An 18,534-nucleotide genomic window follows, 5' to 3' on the forward strand; every position below is an offset into this window, starting at 1 on the left:
AGCGTAGGGGCGGGGCCGTTGAGGACGAGGACAAGGTGCGAGGGGGTGGAGAGGAGGAAGGTTGGGCACGTTGCGCCGTCGCGCCGTTTGAGCCCCCGATGCGCCGCTCGCGTCGGGATCCAGCACACGCGATGCACACATCCGGTGTGCCCATTCCCCGCCACCAGCCTCACACGACGCGCGACCCCGATGACACCGGCGTGGGGTACCCGCACCCGCACCCGCACCGCGGACTGGAGATTGATCGAGATAGGTGTGTTCGCCCCATTGCACGGTCGTTGCCACCCTCACGCCACGGCGGTGTGACTCACAGGCTTTGTCCACGGGCGAGATGCTGATCAACTCTGGGTGCGGAGTAGCAGGTGGTGCCGGTGACGAATGAGTTGTACGGAGTTGCCTGTGATCGGTGGGGAGACCAATGGGGGTGGGGGGGATGTTGTGAGATGAGAGATGGTGAGTGAGGAGGAGGAGGGGGAGTGGATGGAGTTGATGAGAAGAGATGTGGATGGCGGTGACTAGTGGTAGTTGTGGAGAGAGCGAGTGAGACAACGCCGGAGAGGGGGGAGAGTAAGGAGGAGAGGGAAGGAAGGCAGGGAGAAGAGCCCAAGCAGAGTGCATGAGGTGGAGAGAGGTGGTGGTGATTCGCCCCTGAATCTGCAGGGAGCCAGAGCGGCCAGGCGGCCAGGCGGCCAGGCGGCCACAATGTGTGATATGCCATAGGCCGGATCTATTCCACCCCACTCCGCCATCCTCCAGCCGCCACAGCTCAATCTCTATTGCTTACGGCACCCCTCCTCGGCGCTTGCTAGACGGGGGGCCAGACTCGGCCCTCCTCTCGCGCTTCTCGGAATGCTCGTCTGACACGGGATGGACATGTCACAGAACATGACTGCTCCTGTCACGACCAGCCGTCCATGCGTCCTACTCTTCAAGGGCGCAGCTGATCCCATGCCCCACGAGCTAAGAATGGAAAAAGAGGTAAAGGCTGGTCTGCATGGCCTGCTGCATGCTAATCGCGATCGGTTCACGGCCCACGGACGTTGGAAGGGCCGTCGAAGCGCCGAGGGCCGAAGAGGGGTACGCCTCGTGCATGCCAACGCCAAGATGGGCCCGCCCAGGCCCCACCCCCGCGCCCAGCCCTCACGCCAGCTCTCGGCCCCTCGGCCCCTCGGCCCCTCACGCCTCACTCCTCACTCCTCGCGCCTCGCGCCGCCCCATCCCCTCATCCCCATCCCTTCGCATGCCTACGATCCCGGCTAGATCTGCTCGACAGCTGATACGCGAGGCGCAAGTACGCATCTACAACGCTATTCGAAATCTGCCGGCTCGCAGATCCCGGTAACGGTTTCCGGGTCTGATTCCCGCGGTGTGGACGCCAGGCCGCCAGGCAGCTAGCCAGCCGAGAGCTCCGTCAGAGAACCGGGTGGACGAGGCGTACATGCACGGGCTTGGCGGACGGCCTCAAGACCGAGAGAGGGGGGGGGGCCGAAAGGACCCGTGTCGCCTGCTTGAAGCATGCTCCACTCGTCACTGAACAACTGAACCGCTTTGCCAAGTGGCCAAGTAGCCGAGTGGCCGAGTGGCTAGTGGACATTGGCAGATGGCATGATCTCTGGGAACTTTTGGGCAACATATGGTTTGCTGACATGACGGATTCATCAAAGATGACGGCCCGACGGATCGACATGAGTACGCGAACGCGAATAGCCAACGGAGCTTGACTATCCCCGATCTGCAATGTGCGGGTAAGGCACCGCGCACATGCCAAAGCCGAGGCCCGAGGTTCCCAGGCTGGCTCGGCTAGGCAGGCCGCGGCAAAGCCTGCGGGATCCCACGTCCACAGGCAAGAGCAAGCCGCAGGCAACGACAGCGCAAAAGCGGCCAGCGGCCAGCGGCCAGCGGCCAGCGAGCGCAGCACGGCCAACGAGAAACACTGCATTCTGCGCCAGATTTGGGCGCCACAATGCATTCAACACGCGCAGCGCCGCAGCTGCACGCATGCGCACGCAGCTTGTACGCAGCATAACTTTCGACGGGCACGAAAATCGCGCCGTGCGTGACCGAGCTTGACCGCGTTCCGCCATCGCGCGCGCCATCTTGCTCGTCACCTCTCTCGCCGTCTGCGTTACTACAGTATGCATTGCTCTACCACCTCACGTCCACCCTGCCCGCCCGCGCGCTCGTGCGCACCCCCTTGAATGGCTTGTACCCCACGTCCCCAGACACCTTGAGTTGGTCAACTCGCAGGCCCGAATATGTGTGGTTGGCGATCTTGAAGCCGACGGAGAATGCTGGATCGGGAGTGGGACGTGACGTACTCATTGTTAGAATCTAACACCGGAAGGAGGGCGTGTTTGGTGGCTGAAACATCTACTCACGAAACAAACGACCCCGTGAGGCTTGGGCTGCGCTCGTGCTGCAACAAACTTGACAGGGACCATCGGAGCACCTGGGTGTGTGGGTCAAACTCGGCCGTGCCGCCACCGACATGCCCTCCATCACCTTCTTGACCTGGTGGCCGACGGTCGCCTGCTGGTGTCGCACTGATCCCCGTCGTTGTTGAGCCGAGGAAAATCGAGACGACAACATCGTCCAGGCGTGCCACTCGCGATGTGAGGGTGAGACTGAACCGGCCGCCGGTTTCATCCACCTGCATCCCTGCCTTCAAAAGGAAGGGGAGTTTTGGGACAGAGGCCGCTTCGTATTCCAACAACTTGAACTTGCCATCTGGAGGGATGAAGCTCAGCACGTGGTCGCGTTCCCAACGCGAGTATCTGATATTAGCATCGATCGGAGAGGTTCTCATCGTTTAAGAGGGCCCGTCAAAATTCAACAGACACCTGATGTGCAGGCTGACTCGTCGATCCACTGCCATTCCAACTTACCGGATACAAGGGTGGAACGAGCATTCCGCCAGCGCCTTCGTGTTACTCATGTTCAGCAGGAGATCCGGATTCCCCGACAGGCGAGAGTTGCACCCGAGGCGCCCCCACACCTGCGCCGAGAGCACGTGGCCCTTACGATCCACAACGGCGTCGAGTGTTTCCTCGACATCGAAGAAGATCTCGTTCTGGGCGTGACGGATGCCGAGGCGACGCCACGGTATTGGCGCGGTGAATGGGGCGGACGGAGTCTGGGCCTGGAGGCTGGGATCAGCGGAAGCACGCCAGGTGTTGGTCAAAGAAGACCAAACAGTTGTAGTAGGTAATATGCGGAGAAGGGAAGGAAGGCGGGAAAACAACGGAGCTCCGCTGCTTAGTGAGGTAGGAAACAAGCAAACTCACCCGGATACGCCGGCAACGTTGAGCAACTTGCGCATCAGGCTGGGAGGTAGCACGATGTCCTTGAGCATCGCTGTCTCCATCGTCATCGGGTGCCCCTCGTCCAGCATCTCCTCAATGAGCTGGTGTAAGCCTTCACGTTCCTTCTCTCCATGGGGCGCCTTTGAGACACTCACCATGTAAACGACATCGAAGTTGTCCTTCACTGTAACCTCCGTCACGTCTCCGAGGTACTCTTTGAGAGTGTCGAGGAAGCTCTCGAGCCATGCAAAGGCGAATAGTGGATTGACCTCAGCGGTAAGCGGGATGAGATATCGCAGCCCGTCGCGCTCCAAGTGACACAATGCCACACCGTGCACCCAAAGCACGGGCTCGAGCTCGCGCCCGTCTTTCCGCGCGCGGCGGAGCTCATGATTGTACGCATCCGTGTATATTGCAGGATATGCGGACGAGAAGTGGGAGGTGATGAGCGATTTCCTGGTGTCAGCCACCCTTGTGCAGAGGGAAGGGAAAGGCAAACGACGCACCCAACGGGGTCGAGTATGATCACGCCGTCGACGCGAGCCATCGTGCACGGTGCAGTGGAGATTGTTGAGAGAAGAGGAAGACGGAGTTGCAGATGACGAGTTGGCGTTCGTGTCACTCCGTCGATTCAGGCACGGGTGCCCCGCGCCGGGCACAAATTTCGAGCAGACTCACAACAAGTTCACCACTGGCACCAGCACAGCACTGTTGCTCTTCTCCATCTCTCCAAGCATTATGGCGACATACCGCACAGCAGATTTCTGGGCGCCATCGCTGCACCCCAACACGCTTCTACAGCTGAGCGTGCCGGAGGGCGAGCGTAACCCTGTCGTCCGGCCACTGCCCATCAAGCACAACGAGCACGCGCCTGTGGGCGTCGTGAAGCGCATGCTGCGATTTGGCGACGAGGTGAGCCACTCTCCTTGATATAAGCTGACTTTAGCTTTTAGTTGCAGACGATGGATTTCGCATGTCTGCGCTCTCCCTGCCCGCCGACGAGGCGAGTGTACCCATTGTCACCTCGCAGAGCACGCACGCCGTGCCCTCGCGCGGAACCAGTATCTGGACTGGTCTTGCATCCCTATCCGACACCTCAGCCGTTTCCTCCCTGTCTACAGGCCGCCTGACACTCTACAACGGAAGCGCAGAAGCTGTCGGCACCAGGAAGCTCGGTGCGCCCATCCTCACCCTCTCCACCCCCGACGCCGGACAGGCCTTCGCCCTCGCCGGGAAAGAGCTCGAGCTTGGCGTGTTCGACCCCGAGCGTACATTTGCGGCTACTTCCACTGCAGCCTCACCGAAGGACTTGTACGAAGGCGAGGTTTGGCGCGCCAAGAACGTGCCGCACAACAGCCTCCGTCTCCGCGTCCCGGTGCACCACCTCTGCTCATCTTATCTTCCCGGCTCGACCTCATCCATCGTGACTGGCACGAAGGCCGGTAATGTGCGGCGGTACGACACGCGGCAGCGCAAGCCTACGGCCGACTGGAAGCTGGCGCGCGAGGGAGGCGTCGCGGTCATTGCCCCATCGAGGCTGGAGGAGAACACGGTGTTCTTTGCGGACCATAGCAACCTGCTCGGTGCCCTCGACTTGCGCACCGGCAAGCTGCTATACTCCGTCCCCGGACTGGCAGCCACGCCTCACTCGCTCTTCCCCCTTCCCAAGGGCGCGGACTGGACACCGCCCAGCATCGCACGCGAGCAGGTCGCAGGCCTCGCGACCGTCTCCAGCGACGCCACGCTGCGCATCTGCGGCGTCACCCTTGCGCCCAGTGAGACACCCAAGGGCAACTGGGGCTCTGGGAAGAAGGCGTCGGTCATGGCGAGCGTGGGCGGCGTTGGCGTTGGTACGTTTGTGTTCAGCGGGTTTGGAAGTGGGAAGGACGTCGTAGAGAAGAAGGAGGGAGAGGAAGGGGAGAGCGATGAGGAGCTCGGCGAAGACGAGGAGGAGGAGATCTGGGAGGGGATGGGTGAGGTCGGGCAAGGTGACAGTGACGAGGAGGTGAGTGAGGACGACAGCGATGAGGAGGAACAGCCACCACGGAAGCGGAGGAAGTAGAGCTAGTGCATAGATATATTTACATTGGGCAATAGATCATTTGCTGATTCCTTGCACGTCGTGCAGCATGTGCGGTCGGAGGCTATGATGCGAGAGGCGCGAGAGGATCGAGAGGAGGCCCAGTTGATATTGTCGTCACCTGCAAATGACCTGGAAGGTCGCCGAAAATGCCGCCGGTCAGAACCCTTAGAAACGACAACCGCCACCCAACGAATTCTACCTCCGCTCCATCCACCAACTTCAACACCATCCATGTCGTCCGCGCCAGGCTCCTCCCGCGGACCTCCAGGCCCTCCCCCCGGCGGACCAGCGATGGTCCCTCCCGGTCCTCCTGCTAAGTGAGCATCGCTGGCGGGAGGTAGCGCGGGCGTGCACCTCGTCGTGGCCTCACCCCTCCCCATTCCCTCGCCTGATTTACATCGCCTCCTTGACGCATCACTAACACCAGTGGTCCCGGCTTTCCAGGCATGCTTCCTCCGATGGGACTGCCTAACTTTCCCCCGCCTCTCCCTCCTAACTGGAGCGAGCATCGCGGTACGTCCGCCGTTAGTCCTCGCAGTTGACACCAGCTCCGGACGGCGTCACGCCTTACTACTACAATTCGGTGACGAAGCAGTCGACATACGCGCGCCCTACGCTTGCCCCACCCGTTGTCTCCGCTCCTCCAGTCAAGGAGAAGAAGAAGAAGAAGGAGAAGCCCAAGGAAAAGGTTCCTATTCCCGGCACCGGGTGGATGCGCATCACGACCAATGAAGGCAACACCTTCTACTTTGAGAAGGAGAACAAACGATCCGAGTGGACGGTACCCGAGGAGATTGCGGAAGCCGTGGCTGCCCTTGAGGCATCCGAGGCGGAGGAGCGCAAAAGGAAGGCAGAGGAGGCGCGCCTCGAGAGATTGAGGGAGCAAGAGCGCGTGCGCGCCGAAATTGCGGAGGAGCGCAAGCGCAAGGCCGAGGAAAAGAAGCGCAAGGCCCAGCCTGCAGAGGGACCTGCAGCCAAGAAGGCGAAGCCTGACGAGGAGAGCGGCGTGGTCGACGACGACGGAGCACCCGAGGTGGAGGACGAGGAGGAATGGAAACGCGCCGTCGCCGCCGAGTTTGACACCCAGGACCGGCAGAAGGCGGCTGCGGCCGCAAGGGAGGAGGGTGAGGCCGAGAAGGGCGCCGAGGAGGCCGCGAAAAAGGTGTTTGCCGTCCCGGAGAAAGTGCAGGTATCGGCTGAGGAAGGACGCGCTCTATTCAAGGTGAGTTTCAAGTCCGCAAGCGATGCTAACATCAGGCACTCCTAATTGAGAAGGAGATCTCACCGTTTGCGCCGTGGGATCAGGCGCTACCGCTATTCATCAACGATCCGCGTTACGTTCTCCTTCCGAGTATGAAGGAGAGGCGCGACGTGTATGAAGAGTACTGTCGCACGGCCGGGCGCGCCAAGCGAACCAACAAGCCGGCAGAGCCAACAAAGAAGGCCGACCCCGAGAAGGAGTATCGTGCGCTCATGCGCGAGGAAGTTACGTCGACCAGGACACGATTCGACGACTTCCGGCGCAAGTATAAGAAGGACCGCCGCTTCTGGGCTTTCGGGCGCGACGATAGGGAGCGCGAGAAAGCTTTCAAGGTGCACCTCCGCGAACTGGGTGAGCGGAAGCGCGCAGATGCCGACCGTGCCGAGAAGGACTTCCTCGAGCTCCTCTCCGAGGCGGACGTCACGGCAGACTCTGAATGGTCGAGTGTGAAGAAGGGGATCTCAAGCGACCCTCGGTATGACGCTGTAGGATCGAGTTCCCTCCGCGCCGAGCTGTTCAACACGTACCTCAAGAAGCTTGCTGCAGGGGAGCCAGAGGATGCCGATGCGCGTCGCGCTCGCGAGAAGAAGGAGCGGCAAGAGGCGTCTTTGGCGCAGCGCCAGAACGCTGTGCGCGCTCACCAAGCCGTGATTGGCGAGGAGGCAAGCAAGGCTCGACGCTCTGCGGGGCGGGAGGAAGGCGAGCGGCTCTTCGGCTCCCTCCTCGTCGACGTCGTCCGCTCAGACACGACCTGGGAGGAGATCTTACCTGTGCTGCAGCAGGACGGGCGCTACTCTCACCCAGCATTGCGAGAGGGCGACAAGCGACGAGTCTTTGAGGCACACATCGAGCGTATTCGCGAGACCAAAGCCGACGCTCTGTCCTCTCTCTTCAACCAGCACTCGAACTTGGAGACAGAGTTTGGTGACATCTACGACAAGATTGCCGAAGATCCGCTTGTGCAGCGTCTCGGTCTTGGCCCCGGTGCACTGGAAGAGAGGTTCAACGGTTGGAAGCGGACGCGCGAGATCTCCGCCCGCGCCGAGTTCTACGACTTACTGCGCGAGAACAACTTTGTTGAGTTCTGGGGCCGCATGCGCAACAAGGTGCTTGACGAGGCGGCGGCCAAGGTTAAGCAGGATGAAGACGACGTCGAGGAGGGCATGGACATAGCGGCGCTCGCAAAGCGAGTCGACCTGGCCGAGATCAAGACTATTCTCCGTCGCGACAGGCGATACCGGCAGTTCGACCACATCGCTGAAGAGCGCGAACAGTGGTTGAGGGTGAGTCGCGTCTGAGGAAGCTGATCATCGCGAGTAGTGCGTAGAGCTGACTGCAGGAATATCTTGAGAACCTCGAGGGGTCAAAGGGCACCGAGACGATCCACAAGATCGGATAAGGATGCTGTAGTAAATGCATATGCTGGTGCTCTTGCGATGAGGTTGAGTGTCTGTTGTGTTCAGTTCTCCTCGGGACATCTGATCAAGGTGACGAGACCTTGCTGTCTTCTTCAACGGCCGCCGCGTTCTTTGCTTTCCACTCGTCTAGCACTCTCCGCAGATCCTCCTGTGTGATGTTGTTTTTGAGAGAGCGTTCCCCATCGATGTGAAGTACAGGCTAAGGTCAGCTCGTACTGTGGTGACTGAGTGGAGGGGCGATGGTGGCTCATCTGACCGCCCTCTGATCACGCTCAAGGGCGCCTAACCCCGCCCCTTCTCACACACAGAAACCCGCCCCGTCCTCGTCACATTCACCTTTGACCCCCGCGCGTCGTGCGTTAGTACTCACAATTTCATACTGGTACGCTCGACGCCACTTGTGCACGTCCTCTGCCCCTACGTCCGCTGGCGGCTCTCGAATGTTCCACACCTTGATTTCGAATGGGTGGGTGTGGCGGACAGCAACGAGGTTGGCTTTGGCCACCTACAGTCAGCAGGAGACGGCAACGGCTGCGGACCTGGGCAACATACCTCGCAAAGACCGCACTCCTTGCCGCCTGTGAACAAGGTGAGGCGGGGGAGACGGGGTGGCATTGCAGTTGAGTGTGGTAGATGTGGATGGGAAAGGGATGATGTGCGCTGCAGTGCTCTGATGGAAGAAGATGTGAGGTGAACAGATGGCAGAGGGATAGAGAGGGAGAGGGCGTCAGAAGTGGTACACGAAAGGAACCAGAGCGAAGTGGAGGACAGGAAATGGCCGATCACAGATTCACGTCAACAATCTCTAAACGATCCACTCTCCCACTTCTCCGTTCACCTCACAGTCCACCCAGACGTCCCGCTCATGTCTGCCATGGGAGACTCGCAGACGAGAGAAAAGGCGCTCCCTCCTCCAGGAGCGGAGGTCATAGCGCTGGACGACTCCGATGTCGACTCGGAGATCGAGTTCTTCACCGCCAAGCCGATACGGCGGACAGGTGCGTGCTTCTTTCGGAAGCAGGAAGCAGCGACTCGCTTCGGTGGGATGTGCGCGTGCGGTCTGCTCTTGCTTCGGCGTTATCACCGTCCGCTCTCCACACGCGGGAGCGGGAAAACCTATCGCCTTCCTCCCTCACATCATCTCTATCACATAACATCAATGGCCTGTGCTGACGGCGTAGCCAAGAAGCGGCAGGCTCCAAGTAGAGTCGAGTCCACCCCGACTAAACACCGCGCGCCATCATACGACATACCCTCTGACTCCGAGGACGACAGTGAGGCGGAGAGACGGCGGAAGCGGCGCCGGGCGCAGGCACGCACGAAACAACCTTCTCTTCCAGACTGGACGCGGTCTCGAGCCAGCCAGGAGCCCAGGCGTGGGAGTACCGTGGAATCCTCTGTGGCAATGTGCGTAGACCTCACAGCCCGCTCAATACCGTGGCAGATGTAAGTTGGGGCATGGCTGACATCAGATCTGTCATTTCTGACGATGAGGCCACGCAAAACCCATATCGAGGCAAAGGGCGCGCGAGAGAGACTGGGAAACGGCGGATGCGGATCGAACTAACCCCGCCTCCCGCGCTTGCTGAGGAGGACCGGGCCACCATCGAACAGGAGAACCAGTGCGATACCGAACTTCAAGGGAAACGCTGACTACAGACGCTATTTCCAGGGAATAGGCATCGGACTCGATGATGCGAATGATGCGAATGACGCGATCGAAGTTGGCTCATCGTCTCCCGCACGAGATCGCAGCGGACCGCAGGTCCAGATCACGGTGCGCATGGTTGCAGACCCCGACAAGCGCCAGGCCGGCCGCGAGCAGGCTGTGGCGGCGTATGAGAAGCAGCGCACTTTCCATCTCTTCCAGGTGAGTACTTGTATGAGGGGTAACGCATTGACATTAGAATGACCCATTATCGATTCTTGTGCAGGCACTCGCGTCTCGCGTCCAGGTTCCGGCGGACCAGCTCGTCTTAGTGCACGAAGGCCAACGCATCTTCTCGCCAGACAAAACGCCAAAGCAGCTTGGCATCTCCTTCACTGGCGAGCTCAGTGAGACTCTTCATGTAATTGGGGCTAAACTAATGCGCAGAGGGCTATGAGCTGTCGGTGTACGAGAAGATCCAAAAAGCTGAGCGCCGCGCGCGACTGGCCCTGTTTGACAGCGAACCGCGCCAAGGCTCTGATGACAAGGAAAGGTCGTCCGCGAGGTCGCCTTCGCCACTGCGCGTGCCTTCACCACCAGCCGTGCAAAAGGTGAAGCTCCATCTGCGTGGTCCCAAGGGCGAGCTTCATTTCACGGCTGCTCCTACCACCCTCGTCTCCACGATTCTCAGGTACTACTGCAACAAGCAGGGAGTGGATCCCTCCGAGGTGGAGCGGTATAGACTCGAGTTCGACGGCGAGCATTTTGAAGGCGACGCAACGGTCGGGGACATGGAGTTGGAGAGTGGAGACCTTATCGACGTGTCGTATCGGTAGCGCTCGGGCGCAGCAAGCAACCCGGGAGGAGGCATATCCTGTGGCGCAAGTCGATGTGGAAGCTCGGACGCGCATCAGTCGAATGAGTTTAGTTAGTGTCAATACTACGTGTTGTCTGTATGTCGTGGCATTGCTTCTACATCAGTCATTCGTCTGACAGTCGTCTTGCTGGCTCGGTCACCATGCTTAATCAAGCAGCGCCTCGCCAAAGACGTCTAGGATTCCGGGCTCGTTGGGGTCGGCCTTGGGCTCGGCAGTGATCTGAGGCGCGGAAGGGTCGAGAAGGGGACGAATTACAGCGTTGAGCTCAACGGGCTTGACACCGAGCTTGTCGGCAAGCTGAAGGACGAGAGACTCGACACTGGGGTCGGGGACTTCGCAGGGAGGGCACGCGGCGCCGCGAGCAGCACGGCCCGAGGAGGCACCCGCCGCTGAAGCGGAGGTGACGGAGGACTGGTGTGAGTTAAGAGCGGGCGAGAGTGCGAGGAGCGGAGCCGCAAAGCGAGTCTAAACTGCAATTGCGGACTGCCACAACTTCGCTTTACAATAACTCACAACAAACTTGTCCTCGCGTGCAGAAGCCTTAGCTGCCTCCTGTTGCACAACGTCGACGAGGGTATCACGCCGTCCGGTCATGAGGTTCCAGTAGCCGCCGACCTCGGAGGCCCACACGGTGATCCGCCAGACGTAGAAGGAAGCCAGGGCGAGCAGGCCGAGGGAGAGGTATGTGAGGCTGGGTGTGAGCGGGGAGAATCGAGGCCAGTCAGACTGATGCCGGGGGGGGGGGGGGGGGGGGGGGGGGGAGGGGGAAGCAAGGGATACCGTGGGCATTTGGCCTACTCCCTTCACCCTTCCCGATGAGCTGCAACTGATACTCACAAACGACCCATTGGGACATCAATGAAGGGGGGCTTGACATAAGGCGTGTCGCGCACCTGGTTGCGCTTGGCCGAGTTCATGCTGAGGCTGTCGGGGTTCCCCTCGGCGGCCTTGCGCTTGACCTCCGCAATCTTCTCATCTTCGGTCTGGGCAGCTGTGGACGCACGTCCGGCGCCAGGGTTGGTCGCGAGCGGGGCAGCAGGCGCGACGCCGACGGGGGGACCAGGAGCAGTAGAGTTGTAGGACATTGTCAGTGATAGTGAGCAGAATGTGGGCGAGGAGAGATCAGTCCGGCCGTCTCAGCTTTCTAAGTAGAGGTCGAGTGTCCCGCTCCGCAGCTCATCCTGCGAACCTGCGAAGAGGAGCGCGTCAGTGGACGACAAAGTCATGCAAGCGTCATCGACACCACCTTCCTTCGCGCCTGACGTCATGCCAACTCCGTCTTCATATTCCCACGTCAGCTGTCATACGCGGAACCAAACATATCAACGGGGTGGAGGTTTGCCACCCGGCGACCAAGCCGTGCCGGGCGGGTCACGCGGCCTTCATGGGACCTGGATGCCGTCGAGCGTGCGAGTGCGAGCAACCATCTCCATCGTCAACAGCCTCTCACACGTCTCGCATTACTACCGCACACTTAGCGTAGCGACAAGCTTACGCCGACGCGCGGCACCGACACACCGGCATCGACGCGCAACACGGCTGCCCCGCACGGGTCAGCTATCACTCCGGCACATCGACTCCGCCCTCAGACGCTCTTTAATCCGCACGTCGCCAACTCGTGCCTCCTCATACTTCCTCTGTCCCCAACTCGACTAGCGCAGCCCCCTGCTCGCACAACGCTCATCTCACGCTCCGGCCGCCATGGTTGACATCGCCGCCCTCCTCGATCAGCTCGAGGAGTGGATCGAGGCGCAGGTGCCCCAGAACCTCTCCGAGCTGCCGGCCAAGATGCTTGAGACGGCCGAGCGCATGACGAATGAGCTGAGTGAGTCCAGTGGCGCAGCTCGAGCGTCTTTTCGTCCAAGCGTTCAACACTGCCCCGCTCCCCATCACTCCTCGAGGGGTGGGAAGCGCAAAGGGAGGCCATCACATTATCGCTGTAACCCCCATATTACTCACTGCCTTTGTAGCCACTCACTCTTCTCTTTGACCCCTCTGCTTGTCTTCTCGAAGCCTCACTCACTTCTCTCCGTGCAACTCTCGCGTCGCTCGCGCTAACGACAGTGGACACGCTCACCATGCACGGTCCGCCCTCCATCTCGATACCCTTCCCGCCCTTCGCCAAAGAAGTGCCACCTCCGCCCCCTCCCCCGCCCCCAGCGGTCTACTCGCGCATCACGGACCTCGCTCGCCGTCACCCGTGTCTCGTCGCGGGCGCTGTCGGGCTCACTCTCACTGCGAGCATCGGTGCTATCGGCATGACAACGGGCGTCGGTGTGTTCGGCGCGTATGGGCGTGAGTGGCGCCTCCGCCGTCGATTTGGCGTCCGTGGCGTTGTTGAGGGTGGCATGTTGCAAGAGGCTATCGGTAAGTGTCGCATCATCAACTATCATCCATCCCTATCACCTGCTTTGTTATCACCGCGCACGGTGGCTCATACCCTCAGTTATCCTCGCCCCATCCCCCACCCCTCCCCTCCTCGTCCCCCTTACCGCCTCGCTCCTCAAGAACGGCTATGTTGTTATCGTCGCCGTCCCGCACGTCAAGGAGGCCGAGGCGCTCGAGCGCCGCCTCTCTGGCTTGGCCGAGAAGACTGCTCTCCGCGTCCTGATCTACGACACAGAGGACTCCACCACCTTCCCACCCTTCCACCGCTCCCTGCTGGCCACACTTACGCTGCGCTTCCCGGGTCCCTCTTCATCGTCGTCCAGCACGGGGGGCTACGCGGTGTCGGATCCGTACAACCCGGCACCGAGTCAGATCCCGCACATCCACGCCTTCATCAGCTTGTACCCCCTGAACCCGGCACCGCCCAGCCAGCCTAGTCCGCTGCCTGCTCTCCCGACTCTTGTGCAGCCAACCACCGGAAAGCCACCAATGCTGCTCACTCTCTACCCCGCCGCCGCAGGTCTGGTGACGCCCGACTCATTTGCCTCTCAAGTACTGAGCGCTACGCACCAACTTCTTGGGGCCAACCTCGCCGCCGCCACATCTTCACGTGTGGTGTCGCTCTTCTTGGGTCACATTACCCTGCCCTCTCTCCCTGCCATCATTACTGAGGGCCGTACTCTCTCGCGTCGCGAACTGGCGCGACAGCGCCTCCGTGAGAGCGCCGCGTCCCCCACCGCCGCATTCTCTATCGTGCGGGACCTCATTGCGTCGACGCTCTGCGGCTTTTACCGCTCCATTGCGGGTGCCCTCGGCCTGGCGCCGTCGCGTGACTACGCCGCGTTCGAAACCCGCCTCCTCCGCACGCTCAAGACTCGTTGTGGTACCAACTTCTATGCTGGCCAGCGCTCCTGGCTCGCGCACCGGCTGGCCTCCCTGCCGCCCACTGTTCTCCCGCGAGTGCTGAGCATTATGCCGCCCATGCCGTCAGAGACGGGCCCTGCGCCGCCTCCGCCGCCCAAGAGCGGTGGCGGCTCGCGCTCCGCCGGCTCCCGCAGCGCTAGCTCGAGCGACCACGAGGCGGAGGACCTCGTGAGCTCCATCCACACTGCTGGCACGACGCAGAGCTCCGCCGACAGCTCGGTGATGGACGGCAGCTGGGTCGTTGATGCCTAGTTGGCAGTGTTGTACCATCGATATTCTAAACAGACATGAATGTATGGGCCAATTGCAAACGAACTTGTGGGCCCTAAGTGGCAAGGTTTCGTTGGCCGGGAGGACGGGCAAACGAACACGGGAGTGATCGGCGTGATCGGTACGGCTTGTCAGCTTGTCAGAGAGCATGTGAGAGAATCAGCGAGACCAATGTGGTCTAAAACAGCACACTCATGAAATGGAAGTGTGGGTGGGGGTGAATGCAAGCACAAGTCCATCCACAATGCTGGACGTGTCGCTCACCGACGGCAGCTGGGTGCTAGTCGCCGGTCGCGGGATTGAGTTGATAGGGATGACATGGGGTCCAATCGGGATGACGACATGGTGCCTGTAGCCGCCATGCCAGCGCCAATACAGATGCAGTTGCCACCGTCTCATCTCGCCTCTACCCATCTCTTCATCAGTCCATCATGTCCCAGCCCAACCCCGCATCTACCGTACCAAGCAGCCTGCCGTCCGGGGCCGACGTCGCGCCTCCCGCGAGCACGGCGCCCGCGAGCGGCACGGCGAGCACTACCACGCCGCCGCCCGCCAAGGGCCCCACCTTCGACACCCCGCCCGCTGCTTCCTCTTCCGCCCCTGCCGGCGCCGGCGTCCCTCCCGCGAGCCATGCCGCAGGCGAGGCGGGCGAGGCGGGCGCGCACGGCGGCATCTTGCAGCAGGCGAGGGATATGGCCAAGCCTGTGAGTTGGGATGGCGCGCGGGTGGTGGGAAGACGTTCTCGGTGATCCGAACCTTCCTTCTCCCACCTCTCGTCCTCGAATAAGCTTGGATTCACCCCGCTGACATTAGTACCTCGAGCAGGTCGACAAGACCGCCCGGCCGTACCTCGAGAAGGCGCAGGCGAGCGCTAAGCCATACACTGACGCGGCGATGGCGAAGGGCCAGGAGATCAAGGAATACCTCGAGGTGGGTTGAGCTCGTCGCAGCGGCGTCCGGGTCAGAGTGCATTCCGCTCGTCAAACTGGGTGAAGGGAGTTGTGGCGTCTGGAGGGATCTCATCCTACTGGGATCTTGATACATCCACAGTGATATTCTCACTCACCCTCACCCACACACCTCGTTGCTGCTTGCAGCAGCCGCGCCGCTGACTTTGCTCATTCCACAAATCGGGCTGACTCCAGGGCAAGAACCACCCCGACCACCATAAGACGCAGACGGAGGGCGACATCGCCGGTATTGGCGGCACGGGCATCGCCGACACGCGTGCCGCAGCCGGTAGCCCGCCGGCTGAGCCTGGGACCTACCCCGCCGCTCCGCCGCAGAGCCTCGGACACAAGGCTCTGGGCATGTTTGACTACGGACTAGTGTCGGTGAAGGTACGTTGCAGCGGGTGAAGTCTGCGTTTTGCCCGGCTTCCCCAAACACTTCCTTGAGGCACCCGCTCACTGCAGTCCGCCCTTAACACTCTTGGCAACACGATCGACAACAAGACGGCGACGCCAGAGAAGCCTGGTCTTTACACGCAGGCGTCCACCGTCGCGTCCAAGGGCCTTGCGTCGATCCAGAAGGCCGTCGGCGAGGTGAATCAAGTCGACTTGGATTCTGCTTACGGTCAGCCGTCTGCGGGCGCTGGTGCTGGGTCTGCAGTAGGTGCGGGCGCTGGTGTCGGTGCTGCTGCAGGTGCTAGCACTGGAGCTACTACCGGTGCGACTGTGACGGCTGCGACGGGATCTGGCGCTGCAGTACCTCCGACGACTGCAACAGGGGCGTCTGCGGCCAACCCGCACCCGGTGATGACGACGACGAACACGATCGCACACAACAGCAAGGACGGGGACCCGGTTGTCTAGAGGGGGTTGTAGTGCATGTGTCGAGGTGTTACAGGATTTATGCACGCGGTCTTGAATACGCCACATGGGAGGGAGGCTGGGTGGATTGTTTGTGATTTTGTGAGGATGGGTAACAAGTGCCACACTCGGCGTTTAGGAGATTGAGTGGCGGGGGAGGGTGGAGGTTGACGGCCGAGAGCGGGAGGAGCACGCTTTGAGCCAGGGTTGAGAGCTCAAGCAACCCCCATCAGGCCCACCACCGTCTCCTCCCTTCCCCCTCCCACTGGCCATCATCAATCAACCTCCAACCTTCAACCTTGGCCTCTACTCGTCGTCCTCCATCATCTTCCATCCTCCCCCCACAAACATCCCTCTCTTCATCACCAACATCTCTCCCACCACCACCACAAACATCCCCCTCGGCTACCCCTCCCCGCCGAGCCACCTGCCGCTGCGCCCCGTGCCATCGTTCCACCTCGCCGCGCAGCAAAATCTGCTTACACCTCCCCTCTCCCCCCCCCCCCGCTCCGGCCCCACGACTCGCGCCAGGTGCGTCTACATTCATTGGCATCCTCCTCCTCCATCAACAGACAGACAGAGACGGAGGCAGTGCCATCCCTCCCCCTTCCCTCACTCTCATCGCTGACACACTTGCCCTCGTCATCTCCCCCCACGCACTCAAACTCCCTCTCAACACTTGTCCACGCCATCGTCCAACGCCGCCCCCCTCCCTCCCTCCACGCGCCCACGACAACGCGCGGACCATTTCATCCGCCCATTCATTCTTCCATCACCCACTCACCTCGCCTTGACAAAACAGCGAGCCCATCCCTAGCGCCCCGTCTCCCCCCCCCCCCCCCCCCCCCGCTAGTGCGCGCGAACCCACGTCGTCGCATATCGCCGCCGACCCCTTTGCCGCACAGCAGAGCCCAAGCCCGAGACTGAGCCCTTGGACTGTGCACGCGCGCCGTAAAGGTGAGTCCGTCAGCTCTCCATCCGTACCTGCACGGCGTTCCATCAGCATGCCCCGGCCGCGCACTGCCTTTGCTCGGCCGGCAGCAGACGCGCCGAACATCCGGGAGTGCATGCATTGGCTAGCCGGCCGACGGCGGCGCCGCGAAAGGGGAGAGGCCAAATCTGATCGGCGGCAATATTTGGCGAACGCTGGACGGTGGGGCTATTGCGCGGCGTGTCAGGTCCTTGTACGACGCACACGCCAGCGCACGCACCGCCGTCCACACTATCGACACCGCCGCCGCCACTCCCACCCCCCTCTCACCGCTGGGCGCCTTCTTGCCCTTTTCACTCTGCTCCAACACTCACCCCTTGCCCCCCCACCCCCCTCCCCTTTTCTCCGCTGCCACGCTAACACTCCAGCACACTCTTTTTTCCCCCATCTCTAGTCCAATTCACCCACTTTCCCATTCATAATGGCCGACCCCTTGCAGGAGATTGACCTCGACTCGGTCATTGACCGTCTCCTCGAAGTCCGTGGCAACCGCCCCGGCAAGGCCGTCCAGCTGCAAGAGTACGAGATCAAGTATCTCTGCACCAAGGCGCGCGAGATCTTTATCGGACAACCGATTCTGCTTGAGCTCGAGGCGCCGATCAAGATTTGCGGTGAGTTCGAAGAAGCGCAAACTGCATCCCTATGCACATTTAGCTGACGACTCAGGCGATATCCACGGCCAATATTACGACTTGCTGCGCCTGTTCGAATATGGCGGCTTCCCCCCAGAAGCCAACTACCTTTTCCTGGGCGACTACGTTGACCGTGGCAAGCAGTCGCTCGAGACCATCTGCCTCTTGCTCGCGTATAAGATCAAGTACCCCGAGAACTTCTTCATCCTTCGCGGCAACCACGAGTGTGCTTCAATTAACCGCATCTACGGATTCTATGACGAGTGCAAGCGCCGCTACAACATCAAGCTGTGGAAGACGTTTACCGACTGCTTCAACTGCCTCCCCATTGCCGCTATCATTGACGAGAAGATCTTCACCATGCACGGCGGCCTCAGCCCCGACCTTCAGAGCATGGAGCAGATCCGGCGAGTGATGCGCCCGACTGACGTCCCCGACACTGGTAAGTTTCGTCATGTGACTGGTGTGGGACATGCCTGACGCCACAGGTCTTCTCTGCGACCTGCTCTGGTCCGACCCGGACAAGGACATTACCGGCTGGAGCGAGAACGACCGAGGTGTGTCGTTCACCTTTGGGCCCGATGTTGTCTCGCGCTTCCTCCAGAAGCATGACATGGACCTCATCTGTCGTGCCCATCAGGTTGTGGAGGATGGGTATGAGTTTTTTGCAAAGCGGCAGCTGGTTACGTTGTTCTCGGCTCCTAATTACTGCGGCGAGGTGAGTTTGGAGAGCGGGCAGCGAGGAGACCAAACTAATTCCAGTTCGACAACGCCGGCGCAATGATGTCCGTTGACGACACCCTGCTATGCTCTTTCCAGGTGAGCATACTCTCTTGTGGCCACGTTTGTGCAGTGCTTACGACGACAGATCCTGAAACCCGCCGAGAAGAAGCCAAAGTACGGGAACTACGTTCGGCGCCACCAGTAA

At 60.9% G+C, this 18,534-nt stretch overlaps 10 protein-coding genes across 10 annotated transcripts; 7 read left to right on the top strand and 3 right to left on the bottom strand.

Moving 5' to 3' along the window:
• Nucleotides 1–867: 867 nt before the first annotated feature.
• Nucleotides 868–1,260, top strand: COLE_06759 (uncharacterized protein; the record flags this gene model as incomplete). Its single annotated transcript, XM_018419742.2, has 1 exon — nucleotides 868–1,260. One exon carries the CDS (start codon nucleotides 868–870, stop codon nucleotides 1,258–1,260), a length of 393 nt encoding a protein of 130 aa, XP_018276333.1.
• A 1,114-nt stretch (nucleotides 1,261–2,374) lies between these two features.
• Nucleotides 2,375–3,849, bottom strand: COLE_06760 (uncharacterized protein; the record flags this gene model as incomplete). Its single annotated transcript, XM_018424132.2, has 5 exons — nucleotides 2,375–2,774; nucleotides 2,886–3,146; nucleotides 3,285–3,403; nucleotides 3,458–3,758; nucleotides 3,809–3,849. The coding sequence occupies 5 exons, from the start codon at nucleotides 3,847–3,849 to the stop codon at nucleotides 2,375–2,377; spliced, it is 1,122 nt and encodes a 373-aa protein (XP_018276334.1).
• Nucleotides 3,850–4,040: 191 nt separating this feature from the next.
• Nucleotides 4,041–5,364, top strand: COLE_06761 (uncharacterized protein; the record flags this gene model as incomplete). The annotated part of the gene is made up of 2 exons (XM_018424133.2): nucleotides 4,041–4,214; nucleotides 4,249–5,364. The coding sequence occupies 2 exons, from the start codon at nucleotides 4,041–4,043 to the stop codon at nucleotides 5,362–5,364; spliced, it is 1,290 nt and encodes a 429-aa protein (XP_018276335.1).
• Nucleotides 5,365–5,616: 252 nt separating this feature from the next.
• COLE_06762 (uncharacterized protein) lies at nucleotides 5,617–8,045 on the top strand (the record flags this gene model as incomplete). Its single annotated transcript, XM_018425025.1, has 5 exons — nucleotides 5,617–5,702; nucleotides 5,813–5,898; nucleotides 5,934–6,607; nucleotides 6,661–7,929; nucleotides 7,986–8,045. 5 exons carry the CDS (start codon nucleotides 5,617–5,619, stop codon nucleotides 8,043–8,045), a joined length of 2,175 nt encoding a protein of 724 aa, XP_018276336.1.
• A 317-nt stretch (nucleotides 8,046–8,362) lies between these two features.
• Nucleotides 8,363–8,679, bottom strand: COLE_06763 (uncharacterized protein; the record flags this gene model as incomplete). Its single annotated transcript, XM_018424134.2, has 2 exons — nucleotides 8,363–8,569; nucleotides 8,617–8,679. The coding sequence occupies 2 exons, from the start codon at nucleotides 8,677–8,679 to the stop codon at nucleotides 8,363–8,365; spliced, it is 270 nt and encodes an 89-aa protein (XP_018276337.1).
• A 250-nt stretch (nucleotides 8,680–8,929) lies between these two features.
• COLE_06764 (uncharacterized protein) lies at nucleotides 8,930–10,548 on the top strand (the record flags this gene model as incomplete). The annotated part of the gene is made up of 6 exons (XM_018426923.2): nucleotides 8,930–9,062; nucleotides 9,246–9,471; nucleotides 9,537–9,686; nucleotides 9,724–9,934; nucleotides 9,972–10,119; nucleotides 10,160–10,548. 6 exons carry the CDS (start codon nucleotides 8,930–8,932, stop codon nucleotides 10,546–10,548), a joined length of 1,257 nt encoding a protein of 418 aa, XP_018276338.1.
• A 186-nt stretch (nucleotides 10,549–10,734) lies between these two features.
• COLE_06765 (uncharacterized protein) lies at nucleotides 10,735–11,507 on the bottom strand (the record flags this gene model as incomplete). The annotated part of the gene is made up of 3 exons (XM_018420506.1): nucleotides 10,735–11,001; nucleotides 11,107–11,281; nucleotides 11,428–11,507. 3 exons carry the CDS (start codon nucleotides 11,505–11,507, stop codon nucleotides 10,735–10,737), a joined length of 522 nt encoding a protein of 173 aa, XP_018276339.1.
• A 784-nt stretch (nucleotides 11,508–12,291) lies between these two features.
• On the top strand, nucleotides 12,292–14,154 carry COLE_06766 (uncharacterized protein; the record flags this gene model as incomplete). Its single annotated transcript, XM_018424135.2, has 3 exons — nucleotides 12,292–12,415; nucleotides 12,655–12,957; nucleotides 13,037–14,154. The coding sequence occupies 3 exons, from the start codon at nucleotides 12,292–12,294 to the stop codon at nucleotides 14,152–14,154; spliced, it is 1,545 nt and encodes a 514-aa protein (XP_018276340.1).
• A 449-nt stretch (nucleotides 14,155–14,603) lies between these two features.
• COLE_06767 (uncharacterized protein) lies at nucleotides 14,604–15,986 on the top strand (the record flags this gene model as incomplete). The annotated part of the gene is made up of 5 exons (XM_018426924.2): nucleotides 14,604–14,876; nucleotides 14,986–15,102; nucleotides 15,318–15,512; nucleotides 15,588–15,716; nucleotides 15,753–15,986. The coding sequence occupies 5 exons, from the start codon at nucleotides 14,604–14,606 to the stop codon at nucleotides 15,984–15,986; spliced, it is 948 nt and encodes a 315-aa protein (XP_018276341.1).
• A 1,409-nt stretch (nucleotides 15,987–17,395) lies between these two features.
• COLE_06768 (uncharacterized protein) lies at nucleotides 17,396–18,534 on the top strand (the record flags this gene model as incomplete). The annotated part of the gene is made up of 5 exons (XM_018420508.1): nucleotides 17,396–17,585; nucleotides 17,641–18,048; nucleotides 18,095–18,324; nucleotides 18,369–18,425; nucleotides 18,475–18,534. The coding sequence occupies 5 exons, from the start codon at nucleotides 17,396–17,398 to the stop codon at nucleotides 18,532–18,534; spliced, it is 945 nt and encodes a 314-aa protein (XP_018276342.1).

Source organism: Cutaneotrichosporon oleaginosum (assembly GCF_008065305.1).
Source record: "Cutaneotrichosporon oleaginosum strain ATCC 20508 chromosome Unknown ATCC20508_contig06, whole genome shotgun sequence".
Lineage (NCBI taxonomy): Eukaryota > Fungi > Basidiomycota > Tremellomycetes > Trichosporonales > Trichosporonaceae > Cutaneotrichosporon > Cutaneotrichosporon oleaginosum.